Source organism: Stegostoma tigrinum, chromosome 27 (genome assembly GCF_030684315.1).
Source record: "Stegostoma tigrinum isolate sSteTig4 chromosome 27, sSteTig4.hap1, whole genome shotgun sequence".
In the NCBI taxonomy this organism is placed as follows: domain Eukaryota; kingdom Metazoa; phylum Chordata; class Chondrichthyes; order Orectolobiformes; family Stegostomatidae; genus Stegostoma; species Stegostoma tigrinum.
In genome coordinates this window covers 50,065,443-50,090,647 of record NC_081380.1, presented here as the reverse complement: position 1 = coordinate 50,090,647, position 25,205 = coordinate 50,065,443, and the positions used below count along the sequence as shown (strand labels likewise).

The following is a 25,205-nucleotide window of genomic DNA, read 5'->3' as shown; positions in this document are numbered from 1 at the left end:
TCTCTGCCTCAGGCTGGCTGTAGTGTTCCAGCAAGGCTCTGCACAAGCTGGAAGTACAGCACCTCATTTCCTACTTGGGGAATTGTAGCCTTCAGCACTCAGTATCAAGTCCAATAATTTTAGGGCCTGAGCACCTACTTTCATGTCCTTTACCCATCCCCCACACCTCTGGCCCTGTCTCACATGGCTGCTTTCATCACAGCCAACACATTTTCACCCACTAATGGTCCCTGTTATCAGCTTCTCTTTACACCTGGCTCACAATTATCCATCCCTTTGTCCGCCCAAATGCTGTGTTTTTCTCTCTCTCTGAGCTCTACCTATCATCTACTCCTTTACTAGCTCCCCTCCACCCATCTCCACATCCTGTCTTCAGCATATAGACCATCTTTTCCTGGATACCATCAGTTTTGAAGAAGAGTCACTAGACCGAAATTCTGACTCTGCTTTCTCTCCACATGCTGCCAGATGTCTTGACTTTCTCCAACAACTTCTGCGGAGGTTTCATATTTCCAGGATCCACAGTTATTCGTTCTTTAGGGTTTTTTCACTTGTATGACTAGTCCAGTTCAGTTTCTGATCAATGGTATCCATAGATGTTAATAGTGGAGTGTTTAGTGATGGTGATACCATTGAATGTCAAGAGGTGATGATTAGATTCTCTTGTTGGAGACGATCATTGCCTGACACCTTTGTGGTCCAAATGTTACTTGCCACTTGTCAGCCCAAACCTGGATACTGTCTTTGTTATATTTCAACTTGGACTACTCCAGTATCTGAGGAATAGCAAATGTTGTGTAATCCTCAAAAAACATTTCCACCTATCATAGACTCCGTGTGGTGTGGAAGCAAGCCATTTGACCCATAGAGTCCACACTGACCATCTGAAGAGCATCCCATCCAGACCCACTGCATTCCTGCATCCATGCATTTCTCAAGGCCAATCACTTAAACTGCACATCTTTGGATTGTGGGAGGTAACCGGAGGACCTGGAGGAAGCCCACACAGGCTCAGGTAGAATTTGCAAACTCCACACAGATAGTCGACCAAGGGCGGGATTGAACCCAGGTCCCTACCCCTGTGAGGCATCAGTACTAACCACTGAGTCACCGTGCCACACCACTTCTGACTGTTAACAGAGGGGAGGTCATTGATGAAGCATTTGAAGATTTTTAGGCAAGATACTAAATTCAGAGCACCAGCAAATATGTACTGGAACAGAGATGAACAAATAAATGCAGGTAAAAATCAATGCAAGGTTCTGGAGGTTGGTAAGTGAGGACTCAGGTGATTAAGGGAAGAAAGTTGCGTTTGTCTGCATTGTCCCCTTCTATCCATCTTGTCCTGTTGAATGTGGTTCTTGCTGCTCTACAGAAACTGACACATGAGCCACATCAGTCCTGCAACAGTGAATGAACGTACCAGCGTGACATCAAGAATAAGTGATCGATAGCTAAGTATTTCTCTTCTCATCTTTTTCTGGTTTTTCTACTATTCTTTATTGTTTTATAATAGTCTATTGTGGTTTATGCTGTTTTATACCTTTTTTTACTATTTTCACAGTGTGTCATTCAGTTTGTTGCATTTTGGTCTACAGGATGAAGGTTTAATTCTTCCTTTCCAGTAGATGTAGGATTTTTAAAATTTAACTGAATGTGACAGGGAGCCCAAGACATTGTATCTACAGTATTTGGGAATTCCTAGATCCTTTTGGTTGTCTGGATGACCACATACAGGAAGCCCTGTTGTATTGTACAGCTGGAGTCCCATATCTTGGAGCTTCAATATTGGCTGGTGTAGTGCTGGGATTAAAAATAATATCTAAACTATAACTAAACTATTACGGGTTAATTGTTAAGAGTTGACTGGGCATGATAATGAGCAATTAAAGTAAAGTGGAAAAGTACATGAAAGGCCAGCCTGACACAAAAACAGCATTTGACTGTTTTGACTAGGGGAAATTGCCTGACCTTGAACATCAGAGGAAGCTGTCTACTTGCATGGTCTACATGGAGCCATCTGGACCTGTTCTCCACCCATTTTTGAAAGATGGAAAAGTATTGATTACAAAATGGAGATTCAGCACATAACCTTAGATTCAAAGTAGTATGAATATGATGGGGTATTAGTTAGATTGCCTCTTATTGAAGCTGGTTATTGCAAGACATTTGTGTGATGCAAATATTACTTGCCACTTTTCATCAAGCTTGGATATTCTGCAGGTCTTGCTGTATTTGAAACAGACTGATTCAGTATCTGAGGAGTTACAAACTATGCTGAAACTGCAATCATTGGTGAACATCTCCACCTCTAACCTGATGATGGAGGGAAGTCATTGATGAAGCAGCTGAAGGTCTGGGATGGGCCGAGGACATGAGGAACTCCTGTGGAGATGTCTGGAGCTGGAATGACTGACCCCCACTAACAATCACAATTATGTGGCAGGTATGATCCTACCAGTAAAGACTTATCAGCTTGATTCTCATGCTGCCAGTTTTGCTCGGGTTCCTTGATGCTACAATCAGTTAAATGCAGCTTTGGTGTCATCTCAACCCTACAATTCATCTCTTTTGTACATATTTGAACAAAGATTGTAATGAAATCAGGGGCTAAGGGGGCCTGGCATAACCCAAATTGGGCGTCAGTGAACAGGTTATTGCTGAACGGGTCCTGCTCCATAGCACTATTGATGACATTTTCTGTCACTTTTTTAATAATTGAGAATAGACTGATGGGGCAGTAATTGGTTGAATTGGTCAAAAAACAGCCGGTCTCCTTAACTGAATGGTCAGGCATAATTTCAAGGTGAAGGACAGAAAGTTTAAAGGAAAACATTCTTCAAGCAGAGTGTCGTGGGAATATGGAATGCATTGCCTGGGAGGGTAGTTGAGGCAGGGAACCTCTTTAGATCAGTTACCTAGCCCCCCACCCCGGCTTCCCTGTTATATGGCTCTAAATTCTCTTCTTACTGTCCTTTATGTGCCTTGCAATTTCCTTTTAGCTGCTCTTATAAGTCACTTTGTGGAGAGGTGGTGGTGGCAGTAAATACAGTAGTAACATTTAATTGGCATCGTGACAGATACATAATTAGGCAGGGAATAGAGGGATGTAGACCACATAGTGGCAAAAGGTTCTTAGTTTAGAAATGTGTTGGCTCAGCCTTGGTGGGCTAAAGGGCTTGTTATAGTACCGTACAGTTCTTTGTTCTTTTCCTTCTCATGCGAACAAACTGCTTCTGAATAACATTAAATGTCTCTTTGAACACCCTCCACTATTCCTCAGTCATTTTACCTTTAAGCAGAGCTTCCTGGTTTACTCTTGTTATGAAATTGTGTACAGTAATCATGAATTGGAAGGCAGGAAGCTAGAATTTCTTTGTAAAAGGAAGGGAGTAGAATGTGTGGCTTCTTTGAGAGATAAAGTGCTTTTCTAAGCTTAGAGAGTTAACTCTAAGCAACTGAAGGGGAACAATTAGTTCTGAAATTGAAACATGTATCAATTGGTGCGTGATTGGAAACATAGAACTGTACAGCACAATACAGGCCCTTTGGCCCATGATGTTGTGCTGAACTTTTACCCTAAACCTGAGGTCTATCTAACCTTCACCTCTACCTTATACTATCATCCAAATGCCTATCCAACAGCTGCTTAAATGCGCCTAATGAGGCTGAATCCACTACCTTCTCTGGCAATGCGTTCCACACCATGGTCACTCTCTGAGTAAGGAACATACCTCTGATGTCTCCCTTATGTCTACCTCCACTCACTTTGAAACTATGCGCCCTCATAATAACTACCTCCACCCTAGGGAAAACTCTCTGACTATCCATTCTATCTTTCATTTTGTTCACCTCTTTCAAGTCACCTCTCATCCTTCATTGTTCTAAAGACAGAAACCCTAGCTCTCTCAACCTTTCCTCTTAAGACCTTCCCTCCATTCCAGGATCCTGGTCAATCTCCTCTGTACCTTTTCCAATGCTTCCACATTTTTCCTGTAATGATGCAACCAGAATTGGACACAATACTCCAGATGTGGCCAAACCAGGCGTATGTATAGCTGGAGCATAACTTCACAGCTCTTGAACTCAATCCCTCTCTTAATGAAAGTTAACACACCATATGTCTTCTTAACATCTCTATCCACCTGGGTGGTAGCTTTCAGGGAACTGAGGACATGAACCCCAAGATCCCTCTGTACCTCCATACTGCCAAGAATCTTCCTGTTAACCCTGTATTCTGCTTTCAAAACCTTAGGCTTGTTTTGGTGTTATGGCAACTGGCTGGAATCAGCCAGTTTATTTAAACCAAACACTTAGCAATTGAAAGCTAATTGATTATAAATCTAATGGTTTTGACCACCTCGGGCCAATGCTATTGTATGAAAATTGATATTCCATCCAAGGTATATAAGGAGAGGGTTTTGGAAGTTCATGTGAGAGCAAAATGCCATCTGAGAAATAAGCATCTAGCCATCACAAGAAATTGCTAAGCTTCCTTAGAAAGCTCAAGTTATCCATAAAAGTTACGATGGTACTTCGAGCTAGGAGCCCTCACAGAAGACTTCACAGAGAAAATATCCCTGACAGCTAGATCAGCACAAGAAAGGCGTTAAGAACAGCATAAGAAAGACATGTAGACTTTGCTCTCTGATGAAGGGTCTAGGCCCGAAACGTCGGCTTTTGTGCTCCTGAGATGCTGCTTGGCCTGTTGTGTTCATCCAGCCTCACATTTTATTATCTTGGGATTCTCCAGCATCTGCAGTTCCCATTATCTCTAGACTTTGAGAGGCTAAGTTTTAATTTATTTTCATATTACTTGCATCTATATAAGCAGGACTTGAGTTTACTGAACAGCATACCAGTAGAATTTAGTTAAGTTAGCGAATAGTTAGTAGTTAAGGGAGGATTGTTTGGTCTGTTGTTAATTCTGTTAATTTGTTCTCTGTTAGGGTTAAGTAAATAAATTGTTACTTCTTACTTATAAAGTGAATATCAGTGATTTTCTTTCAATTAACCTCTCCTTCCTAACAGCCTGGACATCTCTGCCTCATTCCGTTAAGACCTTATTTCAATCAAAAATTCTTGTATCTCATCTTTGCTTGTCTATTACAAATGCTGTATGAAATGTGATAATATTGTGATCACTGCTGAACAAATGCTCACTAATTATGTTGGGATCATTGGTCATGACTGGATCAAATATTGTTTCCTTATCACATCCAAGACTTATTGCCTTTAGGAACTATCCTGGGCACACTCTAGAAGCTCACAACCATACCTTTCTGGGAGGTGCTGGTCTGTCTCTCTCAGTCTACGATGTGGAATGCTGGTGTTGGACTATAGCAGACAAACTCAGAAGTCATATGACACCAGGTTAGAGTCCAACAGTTTTTTGAAACCACAAGCTTTCGAAGACTTGGTCCTTCTTCTGTGTCTGATACTGCCTCTCCCACTAACACCTGAAGGAGAAGTAAGGCTCCGAAAGCTCGTGATTTCAAATAAACTGTTGGACTATAACCTGGTGCCGTGTGATTTAGGATCCTCTCCCTGTTCATGTTAGGATTAAAATCCCCCGTTAACACTGCTCTGCCTTTGCTACAGTTGCCTAATTTCATCACTTGTACATTCCAGTACTTCTGAGGTGCTACCAGGTGGCCTCTATATGACGCTGAAGTGATAGTGACAAGGTTAGCAAGCTGGACAGCATAGAATATGATTTCCCTAATAGGGATTATTATTCTCTTCCAAGCAGGGAAAACTGATTGACATATAAAAAGTGGATCGCCAAAGGTACTGACATTCTGGAACCTGACTCTGAATCAGACAGTACTAATGTCAAGGACCCTTCATGTGTAAATAAAGGGTGACAAGATGATAGGATACCGGCCTCTGTGGAGCTGCTACCAGGTGGCCTCTATATGACGCTGAGGTGATAGTGACAAGGTTAGCAAGGTGGACACCATAGAATATGATTTCCCTAATAGGGATTATTATTCTCTTCCAAGCAGGGAAAACTGATTGACATATAAAAAGTGGATCGCCAAAGGTACTGACATTCTGGAACCTGACTCTGAATCAGACAGTACTAATGTCAAGGACCCTTCATGTGTAAATAAAGGGTGACAAGATGATAGGATACCGGCCTCTGTGGAGCTATGCCAGTGACAATGGGAGTAAAGTATGATCCTGAAGAAACTCGCTTGCAACGGTCATATTTGAGTTTGGGTAAGTATTTCTTCTATCATGCGTGCATTTGGAAAGCTAAACTCATTTGATCCTGCCATCAAGGACTGGGACCTGTATGTGGAAAAAATGTACTTTCTTCCAAGCAAATGATGTTGTGGCTGACCAAAGCAATGAGTAATTCTCCTGACAGCTTGTGGAGCTTCAGCTGAGGTGCCAGATACTAAAACATTTCAAGAATTGACAGATATAGTTAAGGAATATTTAACCCCAAGCTTCCACTAATTCTGAGATGCTATCACTTTTACTTAGCAATTTGAGAATCTATATTAAGATTTAGACAACTGGCAGAAGCCTGTGACTTTAGGTTCTGAGGAAGGGTCACTGGACCCAAAACGTTAACTCTGTTTTTTCCTTCACAGATGCTGCCAGACCTGCTGAGCTTTTCCAGGAACTTTGTTTTTGTTCATAATCTCAAACTAAACTAGCTCCACCTACCTACTCCTGACCCACATCCCTCCTGGCCTTTCTGAATCATGTACTTATCTAAGTGTCTTTTAAATTGAAGTTAAATTAAATCAAAGGAAATTCTGAGGAAGGATCACTGGACCCAAAATATTAACTCTTTTTATTCTTCACAGATGCTGCCAGACCTGCTGAGCTTTTTCAGCAACTTTGTTTTTGTTCCTGATTTACAGCATCCGCAGTTCTTTCAGTTTTTCTCCCAAATTTTCTGGTTCTTTTTCTAAAAATTAAACGGTTTTGTATTTTCTGTAATCCCGTCTAATTTCATATTATTTCTCACCTCTAACAGTCTATTACAGTCATATGTTCTTTAATTCTACTTTGTGACACTATATTTTAGTGCCCAATCTCCTACCAAATTACTTTATAACAGATTCTTGCTCTACAGCACTATTTAAAATGTCAGAAAACACACTGATCCCAGCTCTGTGCTTTTCCCACACCTCTGCCATCAAATCCCTTTTCCCCCCAAAAAAAGAGAGTCCTCACATACCACCCCACCAACCTCTGTATCCAGCATATTATCCTCTGCCATTTCTCCCACCAAAGAGATATTTCCCTCCCCATGCCTATTCTGCGTTTCGTAGGGACTCTGCCACTCTCTCGTCCACTCCACACTGCTCACCAACACCACTATACCCAGTACCTTTCCTGCAGCTACAGGGAGTGCTACACCTGCCCTTACCCCTCCCCTCCCACCTCCATCCGAGGCCCAAGACAAACTTTCCATATCCAACAAGAGTTCACCTGCACACCCTCCAACTTGCTCTACTGTATCTGTTGCTCCCAAAATGGCTGCCTCTACATCAGTAAAACCAAACGTAGACTCAGTGACAGATTTGCTGAGCACCTGCGCTCCCTATGCTATAATCAACACTTTCCAGTTGCTAACCATTTTAATTCCACCCCCACCCCCCAACTCCCTGGGTGACATATCCATCCTGGGCCTCCCCTAGTGCCACAATGATGCAAACTGGAGGAACAACATCTCATATTCCGCCTTGGGAGCCTACAGCCTGATGAATTCACCAGTTTCAAGATCTCCCCACTTCCTGCCTTATCCCATGCCCAATCCTGCCTCCTTGACCTACCACTACCTGTCCATCACCTTCTCCACCTATCTGCCCCACCCTTCCCACTGACCAATCCCCACTACCCCTGCTGTATCCAGCTATCACCATCCCACCTACCTTCCCCCAGCCCTACTCCTCTTTCCTGTATTTATTTCACAGCTCCCTTCCCCAGTCCTGATGAAGCAGCTAGGCCTGAAACATCACTCTCCTGCTCCTCTGATGCTGCCTGATCTGCTGTGTCTCTCCATTCCACCAGAGGAGGCAATGCCCTAGTGGCATTATTGCTGCACTGTTAATGCAGAGACCAGATAATGTTCTGGGAATCCAGGTTCGAATCCCACTGCAACAGATGATGGAATTTGAATTCAATGAAATTCTGGAATTAAGAATCTGATGACGATCATGAATCCATTGTCGATTGTCCAAAAAACCCATCTGGTTCACTAATGCCCTTAGGGAGGGAAACTGACATCCTTACCTGGCCTGGCCTACATGTGACTCCAGGCCCACAACAATGTGGTTGACTCTTAACTGCCCTCTGGACAATTAGGGTTAGGTAATAAATGCTGCCTGGCCAGCAATGCCCTCATCCTGTGAATTAATTTAAAAAAAGCTCAACACTGTATCACTCTTGACTCTAGCATCTGCAGTTCTTGCTATCTCTCTGTCCATAGAAACATGTCCATCTTGAACAGATCCATCCAGCCACATATCTGATTCTAATATCCCATAAATAAGAAGCCCCCCACTTCCTGCACCACTTCTCTGATATACATTAACGAACCAAAGCCACTGCTTCATGTATGGCACACAAATTGATCATTCCCTTTGGAGTACTTTTTTTAAACTTACTCCTCAGCTCCTGAAATTAAGTACTCAGTGCATGGATAATATTTGTTATGGCCACTCAATCTTTTGCTTTGTAGTTGATAGAAAGATGCTGATCTCTCTTTGCATTGTCCTGTAGCCAGTTGGTCAGTTAACCAGTTATGGTTTCTATGAATAAGTCAATAATTAGCTCAACTGTTGAACATGCCTCATGCTATTTCTCCTTGTACATTCTTATGTAATGAGACACACATATTCAGGATTTACATTTAGATAATGATTTATTGTGGATGATTAGAAAGTGTGTAAGATTCAACCAGAGAGTGGTGAGCGTGTCGAATTCATTACCACAGGAAGTAGTTGATGCCAAAACATTGAACGTATTCAAGAGGCAGCTAGATATAGCACTTGAGGTGAATGGGATCAAAGGTTATAGGGAAGAAGCAGGATTAGGCTATTGAGTTGGATGATCAGCCATGATTGTGAAGAACGGCAGAGCAGGCTGGCAGGGCCAAATGGCCTCCTCCTGCTCCTATCTTCTATGTTTCTATGATTATCATATAGTGAGGTCAACTGCATGGAGTTCACATCTAAGCGAGGTGTACTCTGTTAATCATCATATTGTGATGTGGATCACACAGAATTCAAATATAGTAAGGTGCACTGTGTAAGGTTCAGATTTGGTGAGGTGGGCAATGTGGGATTCATATCTAATGAGGTGGACAACATGTACTGTATGAGTTCTAGCAACTGTAAAAATTGCAACTTGATTAACAGGCTCTGTAAGTTCAGCATACGAACGTTTTTAATATCTGTCAACATGAACACTTAATGCATTTTCTGTTCTTGATTGGTGTGCCTGCATCTCCATAGTTTCAAAACACAATTCTCAACCGTAACTCACACTAAAATTAAATATTAATCATTCTGGTCAATATCCATTCTCATGCTTTCCAGTAATAAGAAAAATATGGAGCAAGACAGAGTTCATCCCTTTTCTTGTGTTTCCCAGAACTTGTGATTCCATCAGTTAGTTCAGTCACTCTAATTCAGTTTGACACTTACCTTGTACAGAATTAAAATAATCAAAAATAGAAGCAGGATTCCACCAGCTGTGCTTCCAGCCACGACTGGGATAGCATTAAAGGCCGGAGTATTTACAATGGCCAAGTGCATCTAAGGAGTAAGTAATGAACATCGGTTACAAGTTATAGAACATAGAACATAGAACATAGAAAAGTACAGCACAGTACAGGCCCTTCAGCCCGCGATGTTGTGCCGTGGAATAATCCTAATCCAAAACTAAAATAACCGAACCTACATTCCCCTCAATTCACTGCTGTCCATGTGCATGTCCAGCAGTCGCTTAAATGTCACTAATGACTCTGCTTCCACGACTACCACTGGCAAACTATTCCATGCGCTCACCACTCTCTGGGTGAAGAACCTCCCTCTGACGCCTCCTCTATCCTTCCTCCTAACACCTTAAAACTATTCGCAGTCAATCCTGCCCTGGGGAAAAGTCTCTGGCTATCGACTCTATCCATGACTCTCATTACCTTGTACACCTCGTTCAGATCACCTCTCATCCTCCTTCTCTCCAGAGAGAAAAGTTCAAGCTCAGTCAACCGCTCCTCGTAAGACAAACCCTCCAGTCCAGGCAGCATCCTGGTAAACCTCCTTTGCACCCTCTCCAAAGCCTCCACATCTTTCCTATAATAGGGCGACCAGAACTGGACACAATATTCCAAGTGTGGACTCACCAGGGTTTTGTAGAGCTGCAGCATAACCTCGCAGCTCTTAAACTCAATCCCCCTGTTAATGAAAGCCAAAACACCATATGCTTTCTTAACAACCTTCTCCACTTGAGTGGCAACTTTGAGGGAGCTACGCACTTGAACACCAAGATCCTGCTGTTCCTCCACACTGCCGAGAATCCTGCCTTTAATCCTATATTCAGCATTTAAATTCGACCTTCCAAAATGCATCACTTTGCACTTATCCAGGTTGAACTCCATCTGCCATTTCTCAGCCCAGCTCTGCATTCTGTCAATGTCGCGCTGAAGCCTGCAATAGCCCTCGATACTATCAACGGCACCTCCAACCTTTGTGTCATCGGCAAACATACTAACCCCCCCCCCCCCCAACCTCCTCATCCAAGTCATTTATAAAAACTACAAAGAGCAGAGGCCCAAGAACAGAGCCCTGTGGGACACCACTCAGCACTGAGCCCCAGGCAGAATACTTACCATCTACAACCACTCTCTGCCTCCTGTCAGCCAACCAACTCTGAATCCAGACAGCCAAATCACCCTGTATCCCATACCTCCTCACTTTATGAATGACCCTGCCGTGGGGAACCTTATCAAATGCCTTGCTGAAGTTATTCAGCTTTTATCAGAAAAAAATGTGTTTTAAAGGGGCTATTTTCCAGGGAAGAGAGACAAAGATCAGCAATGCCCAAGTCTGTGGAATTCCTAACTAACTGAGCTAATTGCTGATGCATAAAACAAGTGCAGGTTATATGCTGCCATGCTAATGAGGATGCAGTCGATGTTCCAATCCATCTTGCCTCATTCTTCATTCCAACAATGCAATACCTGAAATCAGTGATCTTTAACTCACTCTCTAAAATCATTGAGTACAGAATTAGTCCTTCAGCCAATTCAGTCTGTACCGCCAAAAACATACTACTACCTACACTACCCCAGGCCTACCCCAGCTCAGAGCCTCCCTCTCCCAGACCTGCAAAGGACTTCTGTTTTTCATTCTTTGCAGGATCCATAAAACCCCATTTCTGAAGAAGGGTCCCAACCCGAAATGTCAACTTTTCTGTTCCTCTGATGCTGCCTGGCCTGCTGTGTTCCTCCTGCTCCACACTGTGTTATCTACTACCTACACTAATCCCATTTTCCTGTACTAAGCTCATTGAATGTTATGACATTTCAGTGCTTATCCAAGTACTTTTTAATGGGTGTAAAGTTTCCCACTTCAACTCCCCTCCCAGTCAGTGCATTTCATTTGGCCACCACTCTGAGTAAAAAGGCTTACCCTTAAATCTCCTTAAAACTCCTTTCACTTTAAGATTATGCCCCCTCATTGTTGCTCCTTTGACTAAGGGGAACAGCTGTTTTCTGTTCACCCTGTCCATGCGCCTCATAATCTTATACTCACCTATCAGGAACCCCTCATCCTTCTCTGCTAACCATGGATCCACTGTCACTCCCACATATTTTCACCATATTTTGCAGATATGCTAAAAGTCAAGAAGGGAATATTTTTGCATATATCTAGGTCTTTGGATACAACAGAGCTGAAAGGGTGGGAATTGGAGAATGGGAATGGGGTTTCTAGGTCGGAGAGGGATGTTCCTTCTAAGCTATGAAGCTGTATGACATGTATGTCCCCAGGCAAGCCCCTCACAAGTCAGTTCCTCTAAGTCTCCATGCATGCATTAAGGGGGAAATTGGGAAAGCACGATCACTTTGTCAGCATCTTGTGGTCGGCTGCAGTGCTCCAACGAGGCTCAATGCAAGCTGAAAGAACATTTCATTTTCTGCTTGGGATACTTACAGCCTTCAGGGTTCAATATTGGTTCAATAATTTTAGAGCATGAACACCTCCTTTTACCCATCCATTCATAGTCCCCTGGCTTTTTCTTCTTCCCTGGTTTAATGTCAACAATCCTTCTGTCTGCTTAACTTTTCTTCTTTCTTTCTGTCTGGGCTTCTATCCACCTACCCACTCACGTCTTTCTCCTCTCCACGCTTTCCCCTCCTCCCCCATTCCCACCTCATCAACATAACTGCCGTTTTACCCCAGCCACTATCAGTTCTGATAGTTCTGATCACTGGGCTCAAAACTCTAATTCTGTTTTCTCACCACAGATACTGCCAGATCTACTGAGTTGCTTCAGCAGTTTCTGTTTTCTTTCAGATCTCCAGCAACCACAGTTCTTCATTTTATATCATCACCTTATTTCTGCATCAGGTACATTAAAAAGTTCACGTCAATATAGTTAAGTGCAGGTTGTGGAGTAAATGGATTTTGTGCTTTACCTTAACACTGTGCTGTATATCTTTAGCATCAGATGTTTCCTGATATAGATTCTCATCAAAGGCAACAATTCCTGAGATCACAATATTAGCCCTGCCCTTCACAAGCTGAAGAGGGAAAGGTAAATATGAAGAAGAGTCAAACATTTGAGAGTTAAAATAATTAGTACAACATAAAATATAATATCAAATTTGACTTCACCATAGCAACATACAACAACTTCAACCACATTTAACTTAAATCACAATCTTCTCGCTGGTTGACGTGTTCCATTCAGGTCAGATTCAAAGCAACAGCAAAGAAAAAGGAAAGAATGTACAAATCTATGACACCTAGCATAACGTAGCTAACACTCATGAGTGGATATTTGTACAAAAGTGTCACCAGCATTCAGTACTTTGTATTTGTTGAACTTTGTGCAGTTTTGGATACTACAGCCACTGTAAAATGCACACCAAGATTTAGAATCCCATACTGTACTACACCCACACCCAGTGCTGGATGTCTGCATCATAAGACCAAGGGCAATCACCATTTGATACTTTTAGGAAAAATGTCCCTCATACTCCATATTAGATTCATGTACAAAACTGCCCAGTTTTAGGTACCTGTACTATGGTATTGCACTCCCTAATGGATATGTGTACCATAATGCCTGTGTACACAGTACTAGAAATCTGAATTATAATTAAAAGCATTGGGTACTGGACATCTGTAACATAGTACCTACATGCCCTGTACTGAGAACATGTGCGATTGCACTCAGTGATTCATATACCTATATTCATATTTTCAATTAGCATTTAAAGACCTCAAAAATTCACAGGGGTTTTAATATAAATCTATCACTAAGTGCAAACATCAGTTTCCACCTTTCCTTTCTGGGCTTTTGCCTGTCCTGTCCAGAAGACACCACCCCACTGTGTTTAAAAGCTGAAAGTTTTCCACAAAGTCCTACGAGCATCATCTGCTTTCTGCTTGAGTCATAAAGAGACCTGCATTTTTAATTCTGACACTCACTGCTGGATACTTGTATCAGTGTTCAACACTAAATACTGGTAGTTTAAGACTCTAACAGTTTTCATTATAAACTTAGTTTGGAAATGTTGGATCTGAGATAGCAAGAACTGCAAATACTTGTGTCAGAGTCAATGCAGTATGGAGCTGAAGTAACACTGCAGGCAGCATCAGAGATAACAAAGTGTGATGCTGGATGAACACAGCAGGCCAAGCAGCATCTTAGGAGAACAAAAGCGGACGTTTTGGGCCTAGACCCTTCATCAGAGAGGGTCTAGGCCTGAAACGTCAGCTTTTGTGCTCCTAAGATGCTGCTTGGCCTGCTGTGTTCATCCAGCTTCACACTTCGTTATCTCGGATTCTCCAGCATCTGCAGTTCCCGTTATCTCTGGCAGCATCAGAGAAGCAGGAAAGTTAATCTTTTGGGTCAGGACCCTTCATCAGGACATTCTGATGAAGTGCCCCAATCCAAAACATTGACTTTCCTGCTCCTCTGATGCTGCCTGACCTGCTGTTCCTTCAGCTGCACATTGTATTGACTGGGGTTGTTCTGCTTGGAGCAAAGGATCCCGAGGTGCAATTATGGAGGCATACAAAATTACAGGTTTTGATCAGGTAGAGAAGGAAGGGTACTTCCCATTACTTTTAACTTTTTGATTTCTTCATGGGATTTGAGCATCACTAGCTGGGCCGGTATTCCTTGTCAGTTCTTAAATGCCATGGAGAAGGTGGTAGTGAGCTGCTTTCTAAGATTGCTGCAATCATTTGGGTGTAGGGAGATCCACAGAAAAGGGAAAGAGGCCTGACATTTTGACATGGTGACAGTGAAGGAATGGCAATATAGTTCCAAGTCAGGATGGTGTGGGGCTTGCAGGGGAACTCAAAATTGTGGCTTTTCTATGCATGCACTTGCACTTCAAGGTGTAGAGGTTACAGGTTTGGAAGGTGTTCCCTGTGTTAGTTACTGCAGAGTATCTTGAGGACGTTATATATATTTATCACTGTGCATTGGTGGAGAAGAGAGTGAATGCTGAAAGCAGTGAATGTGGTGCCAATCAAGCAAGCTACTTTATCCAAACTTCAATTGTTTTCACCTGAGCATCAGAGACTGAGGGGCAACCTGATTGAAGGATATAAAATTATGAGAGGCATGCATAAGGTGGATAGTCAGTCTTTTTCCCAGGATGTAAATGTTAAATATTAGGGACCATAGGTTTAAGTTGAGAGGGGGAAAGGTTTTTGCACAGAAGGTGGTAATTACCTGGAAATGTGCTGACAGGGGAGGTGGTAGAAACAGATGCAAAAGCAATGTTTATAACGCATTTAGACAGGCAGAGAGTAGAGGGTTATGGACCATGGGGCAAGCTGATGGAATTAGTTTAGAATGGCATTATGGTTGGCAAAGGCATAATGCGCAGAAGGGTCTGTTACTGTGCTGTACTGTTCAGGATGAAGAAGCTCATTCATTGTTGTTGGATCTGCACCTGTTCAGGCAAAGGGGGAGTATTAGACTCTTAACTTATGCATCATAGGTGGTGGACTGGCATCATGGAGTCAGATTTCTCAGCTTCGAACTAGCTGTTGAAGCACTGTATTTATATAGAATCATAAAATCCCGACAGTGTTCAAGCAGGTCATTCAGCCCATCCAGTCAGCCCTCCGAAGACCAGCCCACACAGATCCATCCCCTACCCAACCCTGTAAACCTGCACTTCACATGGCTAATCCATCTAGTCTGTCCGTGTTTAGGTTGTGGGAGGAAACCAGAGCGCCCACTGGAAACACCCACCGACACGGGAGGAACGTGCAAACTCCACACAGAAGGTTGTCCAAGGGTGGAATTGAACCCACAGCCCTGGTGCTGTAAGGCAGCAGTGATAGCCTCTGTGCCATACGACTTGCCGAGTTCTGTTTTTAATCAATGATAACACCCAAGACATTGATAGTGGTGGATTCAATGATGAATGTAGAACATTGAGAGGGGCGGTTAGTTTTTTTCTTCAAACTTCATTTGAGCTAGTTATAACTCAAACTAGTAGAGAATTTTCCCACTGATTCCCATAGACACCAGTTTTGCAAGGTCGATACAGTAAACGTACGAGTATTAGATAGAACAATGTGATTCCACAGGAATAGATCTAAGACTGCAGTCACATCCCTTTTGGAATGGTAGTGGAGAATTAAATAATTGAGTGGAGGAGGAAGTTCCACTGATATCCCTACTGTCAATGATGGAATAGTACAGGACTCTAATCCAAAAGATAAAACTTGAGCATTCGCCACAATCTTCAGAAAAATGCCAAAAAGAAATTCGTCTCAGCTTCTTCTAGAGGGTCCCAACATTGCAAAGGTCAGTCTTCAGGCAATTCGATTCATGTCACATGACATCAGGAAATAGCTGGAGATACTCAAAACTACAACGACTATGAGACCTGACAACATTCCAGCAACAGTATGAAGACTTGTGCTCCCCTAGCCAAGCTGTTCTAGTACAGCTACAATACTGGCATCTACTTGAAGATATAATAAATTGCCTACATCAGTCCTGTACAGAAAAATCAGGACAAATCCAAACTAGCCAATTACTGCCCCTTCAGTCTACTCTTGATCTTCAGCAAAACGCTAGAAAGCTGGAGGTTACTATTGACAAGAACCTGAGCTAGCCATATAAATACTGTGGGTCAGAGCAGGTCAGAGGCTGAGAATGTAGCAGTGCTTAGCTCATTCCTGACTCCCCAAAGCCTGTCCACCCTCTATGAGGCAGAGGCCAAGTATGTGATCTTTACCAAAACTCCTTAGGCAGCTCCTTCTAAATCCCTGATCATTACCATGGTTCAACAATGATATCAAGCAGCACTTGCTTAGTAATAACTTGCTCACTAATATTCATTTCGTGTTCTGCCAGGGTCATTCAGCTCCTGACTTTATTTTAGCCTTGGTTCAAACATGGGCAAAAGAGCTGAGTTCCAGAGATGAGGTGAGAGTGTCAGCCCTTTATAATTTGGCTATATTTTACAAAGTTTGACTTCAAAGGTCCCTTGCAAAACTAGAGTCAATGAAAATATGAGGGAAAGCTCTTGCTAGTTATTTATACCTGGCACATAGACAGATGGCTGTAGATGTTGGAGGTCAGTCATCTCAGCTCCAGGTTATCTCAGTAGGTGTTCCTTAGGGTAGATATTTTGTAATCAGCCTGTTCAAAGATAATAAAATGTGAGGCTGGATGAACACAGCAGGCCAAGCAGCATCTCAGGAGCACAAAAGCTGACGTTTCGGGCCTAGACCCTTCATCAGAGAGGGGGATGGGGGGAGGGAACTGGAATAAATAGGGAGAGAGGGGGAGGCGGACCGAAGATGGAGAGTAAAGAAGATAGGTGGAGAGAGTGTAGGTGGGGAGGTAGGGAGGGGATAGGTCAGTCCAGGGAAGACGGACAGGTCAAGGAGGTGGGATGAGGTTAGTAGGTAGCTGGGGGTGCGGCTTGGGGTGGGAGGAAGGGATGGGTGAGAGGAAGAACCGGTTAGGGAGGCAGAGACAGGTTGGACTGGTTTTGGGGTGCAGTGGGTGGGGGGGAAGAGCTGGGCTGGTTGTGTGGTGCAGTGGGGGGAGGGGACGAACTGGGCTGGTTGAGGGATGCAGTAGGGGAAGGGGAGATTTTGAAACTGGTGAAGTCCACATTGATACCATATGGCTGCAGGGTTCCCAGGCGGAATATGAGTTGCTGTTCCTTAGCAAGGGGCTCACCTTTGTCCCCCTACAACCACACATCAACGAATACCAGTCACGGTCCGACATAGAGCAGTTTTTCCGCCGTCTTCGCCTCCATGCCTACTTCTTCAACCGGGAACCCAACCCTCCTTCCACTGACCCCTTCACCCGCTTCCAACACAAGTCCTCCTCCTGGACACCACCCCCAGGCCTCCTACCCTCCCTCGACCTCTTCATCTCCAACTGCCGTCGAGACATCAACCGCCTCAACCTCTCCACCCCTCTCACCCACTCCAACCTCTCCCCCGCAGAACGGGCAGCCCTCCGCTCCCTCCGCTCCAACCCCAACCTCACCATCAAACCCGCAGACAAGGGTGGCGCAGTGGTAGTATGGCGCACTGACCTCTACATCGCCGAGGCCAGACGCCAACTCTCCGACACCACCTCCTACCGCCTCCTCGATCATGACCCCACACCCGAGCACCAAGCCATCATCTCCAACACCATTCACGACCTCATCACCTCAGGGGACCTCCCACCCACAGCCTCCAACCTCATTGTTCCCCAACCCCGCACGGCCCGTTTCTATCTCCTTCCCAAAATCCACAAACCTGCCTGCCCTGGTCGACCCATCGTCTCAGCCTGCTCCTGCCCCACCGAACTCATCTCCACCTATCTGGACTCCATTTTCTCCCCTTTGGTCCAGGAACTCCCCACCTACGTCCGTGACACCACTCACGCCCTCCACCTCCTCCAGGACTTCCAATTCCCTGGCCCCCAACACCTCATATTCACCATGGACGTCCAGTCCCTGTACACCTGCATTCCGCATGGAGATGGCCTCAAGGCCCTCCGTTTCTTCCTATCCCGCAGGCCCGACCAGTCCCCCTCCACCGACACTCTCATCCGCCTAGCTGAACTCGTCCTCACCCTCAACAACTTCTCTTTTGACTCCTCCCACTTCCTACAGACTAAGGGAGTGGCCATGGGCACCCGCATGGGCCCCAGCTATGCCTGCCTCTTTGTAGGTTACGTGGAACAGTCCCTCTTCCGCACCTACACAGGCCCCAAACCCCACCTCTTCCTCCGGTACATTGATGACTGTATCGGCGCCGCCTCTTGCTCCCCAGAGGAGCTCGAACAGTTCATCCACTTCACCAACACCTTCCACCCCAACCTTCAGTTCACCTGGGCCATCTCCAGCACATCCCTCACCTTCCTGGACCTCTCAGTCTCCATCTCAGGCAACCAGCTTGTAACCGATGTCCATTTCAAGCCCACCGACTCCCACAGCTACCTAGAATACACCTCCTCCCACCCACCCTCCTGCAAAAATTCCATCCCCTATTCCCAATTCCTCCGCCTCCGCCGCATCTGCTCCCACGACAAGACATTCCACTCCCGCACATCCCAGATGTCCAAGTTCTTTAAGGACCGCAACTTTCCCCCCACGGTGATCGAGAACGCCCTTGACCGCGTCTCCCGCATTTCCCGCGACACATCCCTCACACTCCGCCCCCGCCACAACCGCCCCAAGAGGATCCCCCTCGTTCTCACACACCACCCTACCAACCTCCGGATACAACGCATTATCCTCCGACACTTCCGCCATTTACAATCCGACCCCACCACCCAAGACATTTTTCCATCCCCACCCCTGTCTGCTTTCCGGAGAGACCACTCTCTCCGTGACTCCCTTGTTCGCTCCACACTGCCCTCCAACCCCACCACACCCGGCACCTTCCCCTGCAACCGCAGGAAATGCTACACTTGTCCCCACACCTCCTCCCTCACCCCCATCCCAGGCCCCAAGATGACATTCCACATCAAGCAGAGATTCACCTGCACATCTGCCAATGTGGTATACTGCATCCACTGTACCCGGTGCGGCTTCCCCTACATTGGGGAAACCAAGCAGAGGCTTGGGGACCGCTTTGCAGAACACCTCCGCTCAGTTCGCAACAAACAACTGCACCTCCCAGTCGCAAACCATTTCCACTCCCCCTCCCATTCTCTTGATGACATGTCCATCATGGGCCTCCTGCACTGCCACAATGATGCCACCCGAAGGTTGCAGGAACAGCAACTCATATTCCGCCTGGGAACCCTGCAGCCATATGGTATCAATGTGGACTTCACCAGTTTCAAAATCTCCCCTTCCCCTACTGCATCCCTCAACCAGCCCAGTTCGTCCCCTCCCCCCACTGCACCACACAACCAGCCCAGCTCTTCCCCCCCACCCACTGCATCCCAAAACCAGTCCAACCTGTCTCTGCCTCCCTAACCGGTTCTTCCTCTCACCAATCCCTTCCTCCCACCCCAAGCCGCACCCCCAGCTACCTACTAACCTCATCCCACCTCCTTGACCTGTCCGTCTTCCCTGGACTGACCTATCCCCTCCCTACCTCCCCACCTACACTCTCTCCACCTATCTTCTTTACTCTCCATCTTCGGTCCGCCTCCCCCTCTCTCCCTATTTATTCCAGTTCCCTCCCCCCATCCCCCTCTCTGATGAAGGGTCTAGGCCCGAAACGTCAGCTTTTGTGCTCCTGAGATGCTGCTTGGCCTGCTGTGTTCATCCAGCCTCACATTTTATTATCTTGGAATCTCCAGCATCTGCAGTTCCCATTATCTCTGTTCAAAGATGTTATGACACACCTCTGAAACAGATAGCATTGAACTTGGTTTTTCCTGGCTCAGAGGCAAGGACAGTGTCACTTCACCACAAGATTCCTTGTGCCTCAGGGTATTGTTCTAAGCTCAATCACATAAACTGCTTCATTAATGACAATACCTCCATCGTAATGTCAAAGTGGGGATGTTTACTATTGATTGCATTACGCTCAGTGCAATTCACAACTCATCAGATACTGAAACAATATCCAGACACTGCAAGATCTGGACAATATCCAGGTTGGGCTGACAAATGGTAGGCAACAGTCACACCACACAAATGCCAGGCAATGACCATCCCGAACAACTGACGATCTAACCATCGTTCCCTGACATTCAAAGGCATTACCATTGCTGAAGGCCTCACTGTTAACATGTTCGATAGTGTCCCCCACATAGAACATAGAACAGTACAGCACAGTACAAGTCCTTTGGCCCATAATGTTGTGCCGAGGTTTTACCCTAAACCTAAGGTCTACCTAACCTCCATTCCTACCTTATACTATCATCCATATGCCTATCTAATAGCCACTGAAATGCCCCTAATAAGGCCAACTCCACTACCCTCTCCAGCTAGGCATTCAATGCTCCGACCACTCTCTGAGTAAAGAACTTACCTCTGACGTCTCCCATATATCTACCTCCACTCGCTCTAAAACTATGCTCCCTCGTAATAGCTACCTCCACCCATGGAGGGCTAGGCAATTGTACCAGACCTCCTAGTGCTGGTTCCTGCACAAGAATGTCCTATACACGCAACTTGTACTACAGTATGTGACATATTCAGTACTGGATAACTGTCTCACAGTGTCTCCCATAATTAGTACTAAATACTGTCCTGGAGTAGTCAGCACATTCAGTGCTGGATTCTAAGGCTTGTGATAAAAATAAAGTTAGAAAATGGATTAGATAGTTAAAATGAAGAGAGATTCTGGTATTTTGTGTCATAAATTAATTCAAATTTTACCTGTTTTAAATTGCTCACTACCAACCGTGCTGTTAGATCAATGTCTTGTTTTGCTGCTTTGAGTTCACACCGAAAATATTGACATTCACATTCCTGCATGTCACAGTCCTATGAAAGACCAAAATATAAATAGAACTCATAAATGACAAGTCCATAGAAATAAGCAATTGGGCTATTGCCAACTCTTCAAGTGGAGCATTTATTTTGTTAATTCTTGGATCACTCCTCAAACCTGGGGCACTAGTCTGCCTCCAGCACCCATGGCCTGCTTTGTGACACAGCTAAGCAGAAGAGATATGGTCTCTTGTTATTTGGCAGTTCCAAATAGCAAAGACTTCAGTCCCAGAATCTTGATTCCAGGCTCACTGGAGGACTCACCACTAGCTGATTAGCTTGTGGTATACAGAATCTCCAAACTGTTACAGAGCACAAGGAAGTATTCAATCCACAATGCCTGCATAGCCCTTTGAACATTTTAACTTGGTGCCAATCTCCTGCCTTTTCCCAATAACCTTCTGTGTTATCTTTTATTTAAGTAATCAATATTGCACTAAATGCGGAGGAATGGAATTGTGGGAGATATAGCAGGTTGGATCGGAAATTGGCTTACTGAAAGAAGACAGAGGGTGGTAGTTGATGGGAAATGTTCATCCTGGAGACCAGTTACTAGTGGTGTACAACAAGGGCGGTGTTGGGTCCACTGCTGTTTGTCATTTTTATAAATGACCTGGATGAGGGCGTAGAAGGATGGGTTAGTAAATTGGCAGATGACACTAAGGTCGGTGGAGTTGTGGATAGTGACGAAGGATGTTGCAGGTTACTGAGAGACATAGATAAGCTGCAGAGCTGGGCTGAGAGGTGGCAAATGGAGTTTAATGTGGACAAGTGTGAGGTGATGCACTTTGGTAGGAGTAACCGGGAGGCAAAATACTGGATGTGAGTTTGCTCGCTGAGCTGGAAGGTTAGTTTTCAGACATTTCATCACCATTCTAGCTAACATCATCAGTGAGCCTCTGACGAAGCGCTGGCGTTATGTCCCGCTTTCTATTTATCTGATTAGGGTTGGTGATGTCATTTCCTGCGTTGGTGATGTCATTTCCGATTCTTTTTCTCAGGGGATGGTAGATTGGCTCCAAATCAATGTGTTTGTTGATGGAATTCCGGTTAGAATGCCATGCTTCTAGGAATTCTCGTGCGTGTCTCTGTTTGGCTTGTCCTAGGATGGATGCGTTGTCCCAATCAAAGTGGTGTCCTTCTTCATCTGTATGTAAGGATACGAGTGATAGTGGGTCATGTCGTTTTGTGGCTAGTTGATGTTCATGTATCCTGGTGGCTAGCTTTCTGCCTGTTTGTCCAATGTAGTGTTTGTCACAGTTCTTGCAAGGTATTTTGTAGATGATGTTCGTTTTATTTGTTGTCTGTATAGGATCTTTTAAGTTCATTAGCAGCTGTTTTAGTGTGTTGGTGGGTTTGTGGGCTACCCTGATGCCAAGAGGTCCGAGTAGTCTGGCAGTCATTTCGGAAATGTCTTTGATGTAGGGGAGAGTGGTTATGGTTTCTGAGCCCGTTTTGTCTGTTTGTTTGGGTTTGTTGCTGATGTTGTTCCTGAGAAAAAGAACAGGAAATGACATCACCAACGCAGGAAATGACATCACCAACCCTAACCAGATAAATAGAAAGCGGGGCATAATACCAGCACTTCGTCGGAGGCTCACTGATGATATTACCTAGAATGGTGACGAAACGTCTGAAAACTAACCTTCCAGCTCAGCGAGCAAACTCACATCCAGAACCTCAACCTGAGCTACAAATCTTCTCAAAACTCGCTGGCAAAATACTGGGCTAATGGTAAGATTCTTAGTAGTGTAGATGAGCAGAGAGATCTCGGTGTCCATGTACACAGATCCTTGAAAGTTACCACCCAGGTTGACAGGGCTGTTAAGAAGGCATACAGTGTTTTAGCTTTTATGAATAGAGGGATCGAGTTCTGGAACCAAGAGGTTATGGTGAAGCTGCACAAAACTCTGGCGTGGCCGCGCTTGGAATATTGCGTACAGTTCTGGTCACCGCATTACAAGAAGGATGTGGAAGCTTTGGAAAGGGTGCAGAGGAGATTTACTAGGATGTTGCCTGGTATGGAGGGAAGGTCTTACGAGGAAAGGCTGAGGGACTTGAGGCGGTTTTCATTAGAGAGAAGAAGGTTGAAAGCTGACTTAATTGAAACATATAAAATAATCAGAGCATTAGATAGGGTGGATAGGAAGAGCCTTTTTCCTCGGATGGTGACGGCCAGCACGAGGGGGCATAGCTTTAAATTCAGGGGTGAAAGATATAGGACAGATGTCAGAGGTAGTTTCTTTACTCAGACTAGTAAGGGAATGGAACGCTTTGCCTGCAACGGTAGTAGATTCGCCAACTTTAGGTACATTTAAGTCGTCATTGGATAAGCATATGGACGTACATGGAATAGTGTAGGTTAGGTGGGCTTGAGATTGGTATGACAGGTCAGCACAACATCGAGGGCTGAAGGGCCTGTACTGTGCTGTAATGTTCTATGTTCTATCCAGTACTCTCTTGAATACCTCAAGTGAATAAAGTTCCACCACATGGTGTGAAAAAGATTTTCTCTCTCTGTATTTGCCTCTTTTGTAAAATGATTTAAAATTGTGCCCTCTGGTTCTCAATCCATTTACAACTGTGTACAGTTTCTTCCTATATACTCATGATTTTGAAAACTTGTAACAAAATAGCAGGGCTTCCCCAGAAGAGGTAGTGGGGATTTTTCACTTTGACCACTGATGTGTCAACTAGATTCACATATGACAGTTGAGGGCATAGCATTAACTACATTTAAGATGAGATTAGAAATAAAGAAAGCCATGATTTATCTCACATTTTATGATTCCAGAAGGTCCCTAGTGCTTTACAGTTAGTGATGTATTTTTGAAGTGCAATCACTGTTGCAGGGTAATTGGCAGCCAATTTGCACATAGCATGATCTCTAAATCAATGATAAGGTAATGAGCAGTTGATCTGTTCTTGTGATTTTGATTGAAAGATAAATATTGAGATTGTATAAGCCTACCCCCCACCTTCTTACAAATAGTTCCCTGCACCATTGACCCTGTTTATCCTCCCACCTCTTCACTCTTTCTCCCCTCCAATCTCCTTTCATCCTTTCCTTATTCCCAAACACTCCACATGCCTCTCCTGATGACATTCTCATCTCATTACACTCTTCCTTTCCTACCAGGAATCCTGCTAATTTATTTTGCATCTTTATACTTTCTGTTTCAATCCCCTTTTCTGGCACCTTAAACCAACCTCTCTCTTCCCCACATAATCAGGGTTTTAGGTATCAGGAAAGATTAGAGACTTTGGGCTTATTCTCCATGGAGCAGAGAAAATTAAGACGTGACATTATAGAGATGCTCAAAATGATGAATACCTTGGACAGGGCAAAGAAGGATATTCTGTTTTGACTCGTTGATATGTTAGTAAGTAAGAATCACAACTTTGAGACTGTCAGCAAGAGAGCTAGCAGTGAGATATGGATAAACTTCTTTATTCAGAGAATTATTAGGATTTGGAATTCACTGCCTGGGAGAGTGGTGGAGGTGAATTCCATCAGGGGTTTCAAAAGGAAGCTGGATATATATTTGAAAGTGATGAATTTCCAGGGCTACTGAGATAGAGCTAGAGTGGAACAGACTGGGTAGGTCTTTTGGGAGCTGGTAAAGATCTGACAGATCAAACGGCTTCCTTCTATGCTGTAAAATTCAATGTCCACATTATATATAGTGACTGTTGTAAAAATAACCTACCAAAGATCACTGCTATAATGATGTGACTGTCCTAGCAATAGCTTTCTGAAAACCTCTGCAAAGTCAATGTCAGCCAAACAATCAACATCAAATTTCTGCAGCGATGAGTCTGGAAGACTAATAATTTGGCTATAATCTGCTACAGAGAAGATAATCTCCAAGAAAAAAAACCCTTACAGAAGAGCATTAGAAGATATACCCATTGTACAGGAAGATATGTTCATGACTTGTGTTTCAATCCCTGGAATAGACCATAGAAAAGTAACTAACTGCAATGCAAGCCTTTGTCTTGATGGCAACTCCTTCAGGAGGCTTGGTCGCATGGAACTGCAGTCTGGAACCATCCACCCATT

The 25,205-nt window shown here is 44.4% G+C and overlaps 1 protein-coding gene across 2 annotated transcripts in view; it reads right to left on the bottom strand.

Annotated features, from left to right (window-relative positions):
- Positions 1-25,205, bottom strand: part of LOC125464461 (integrin alpha-E-like) — a 245,847-nt gene that overhangs the window by 5,721 nt on the left and 214,921 nt on the right. For both annotated transcript variants that reach the window (XM_059655494.1, XM_059655493.1), the window contains 3 exons: positions 21,029-21,136; positions 12,668-12,772; positions 9,675-9,785 (listed from right to left, as the gene is read on the bottom strand). In XM_059655494.1, coding sequence (XP_059511477.1) covers positions 9,675-9,785; positions 12,668-12,772; positions 21,029-21,136 — 324 coding nt within the window. The remainder of the gene's footprint in view (positions 1-9,674; positions 9,786-12,667; positions 12,773-21,028; positions 21,137-25,205) is intronic.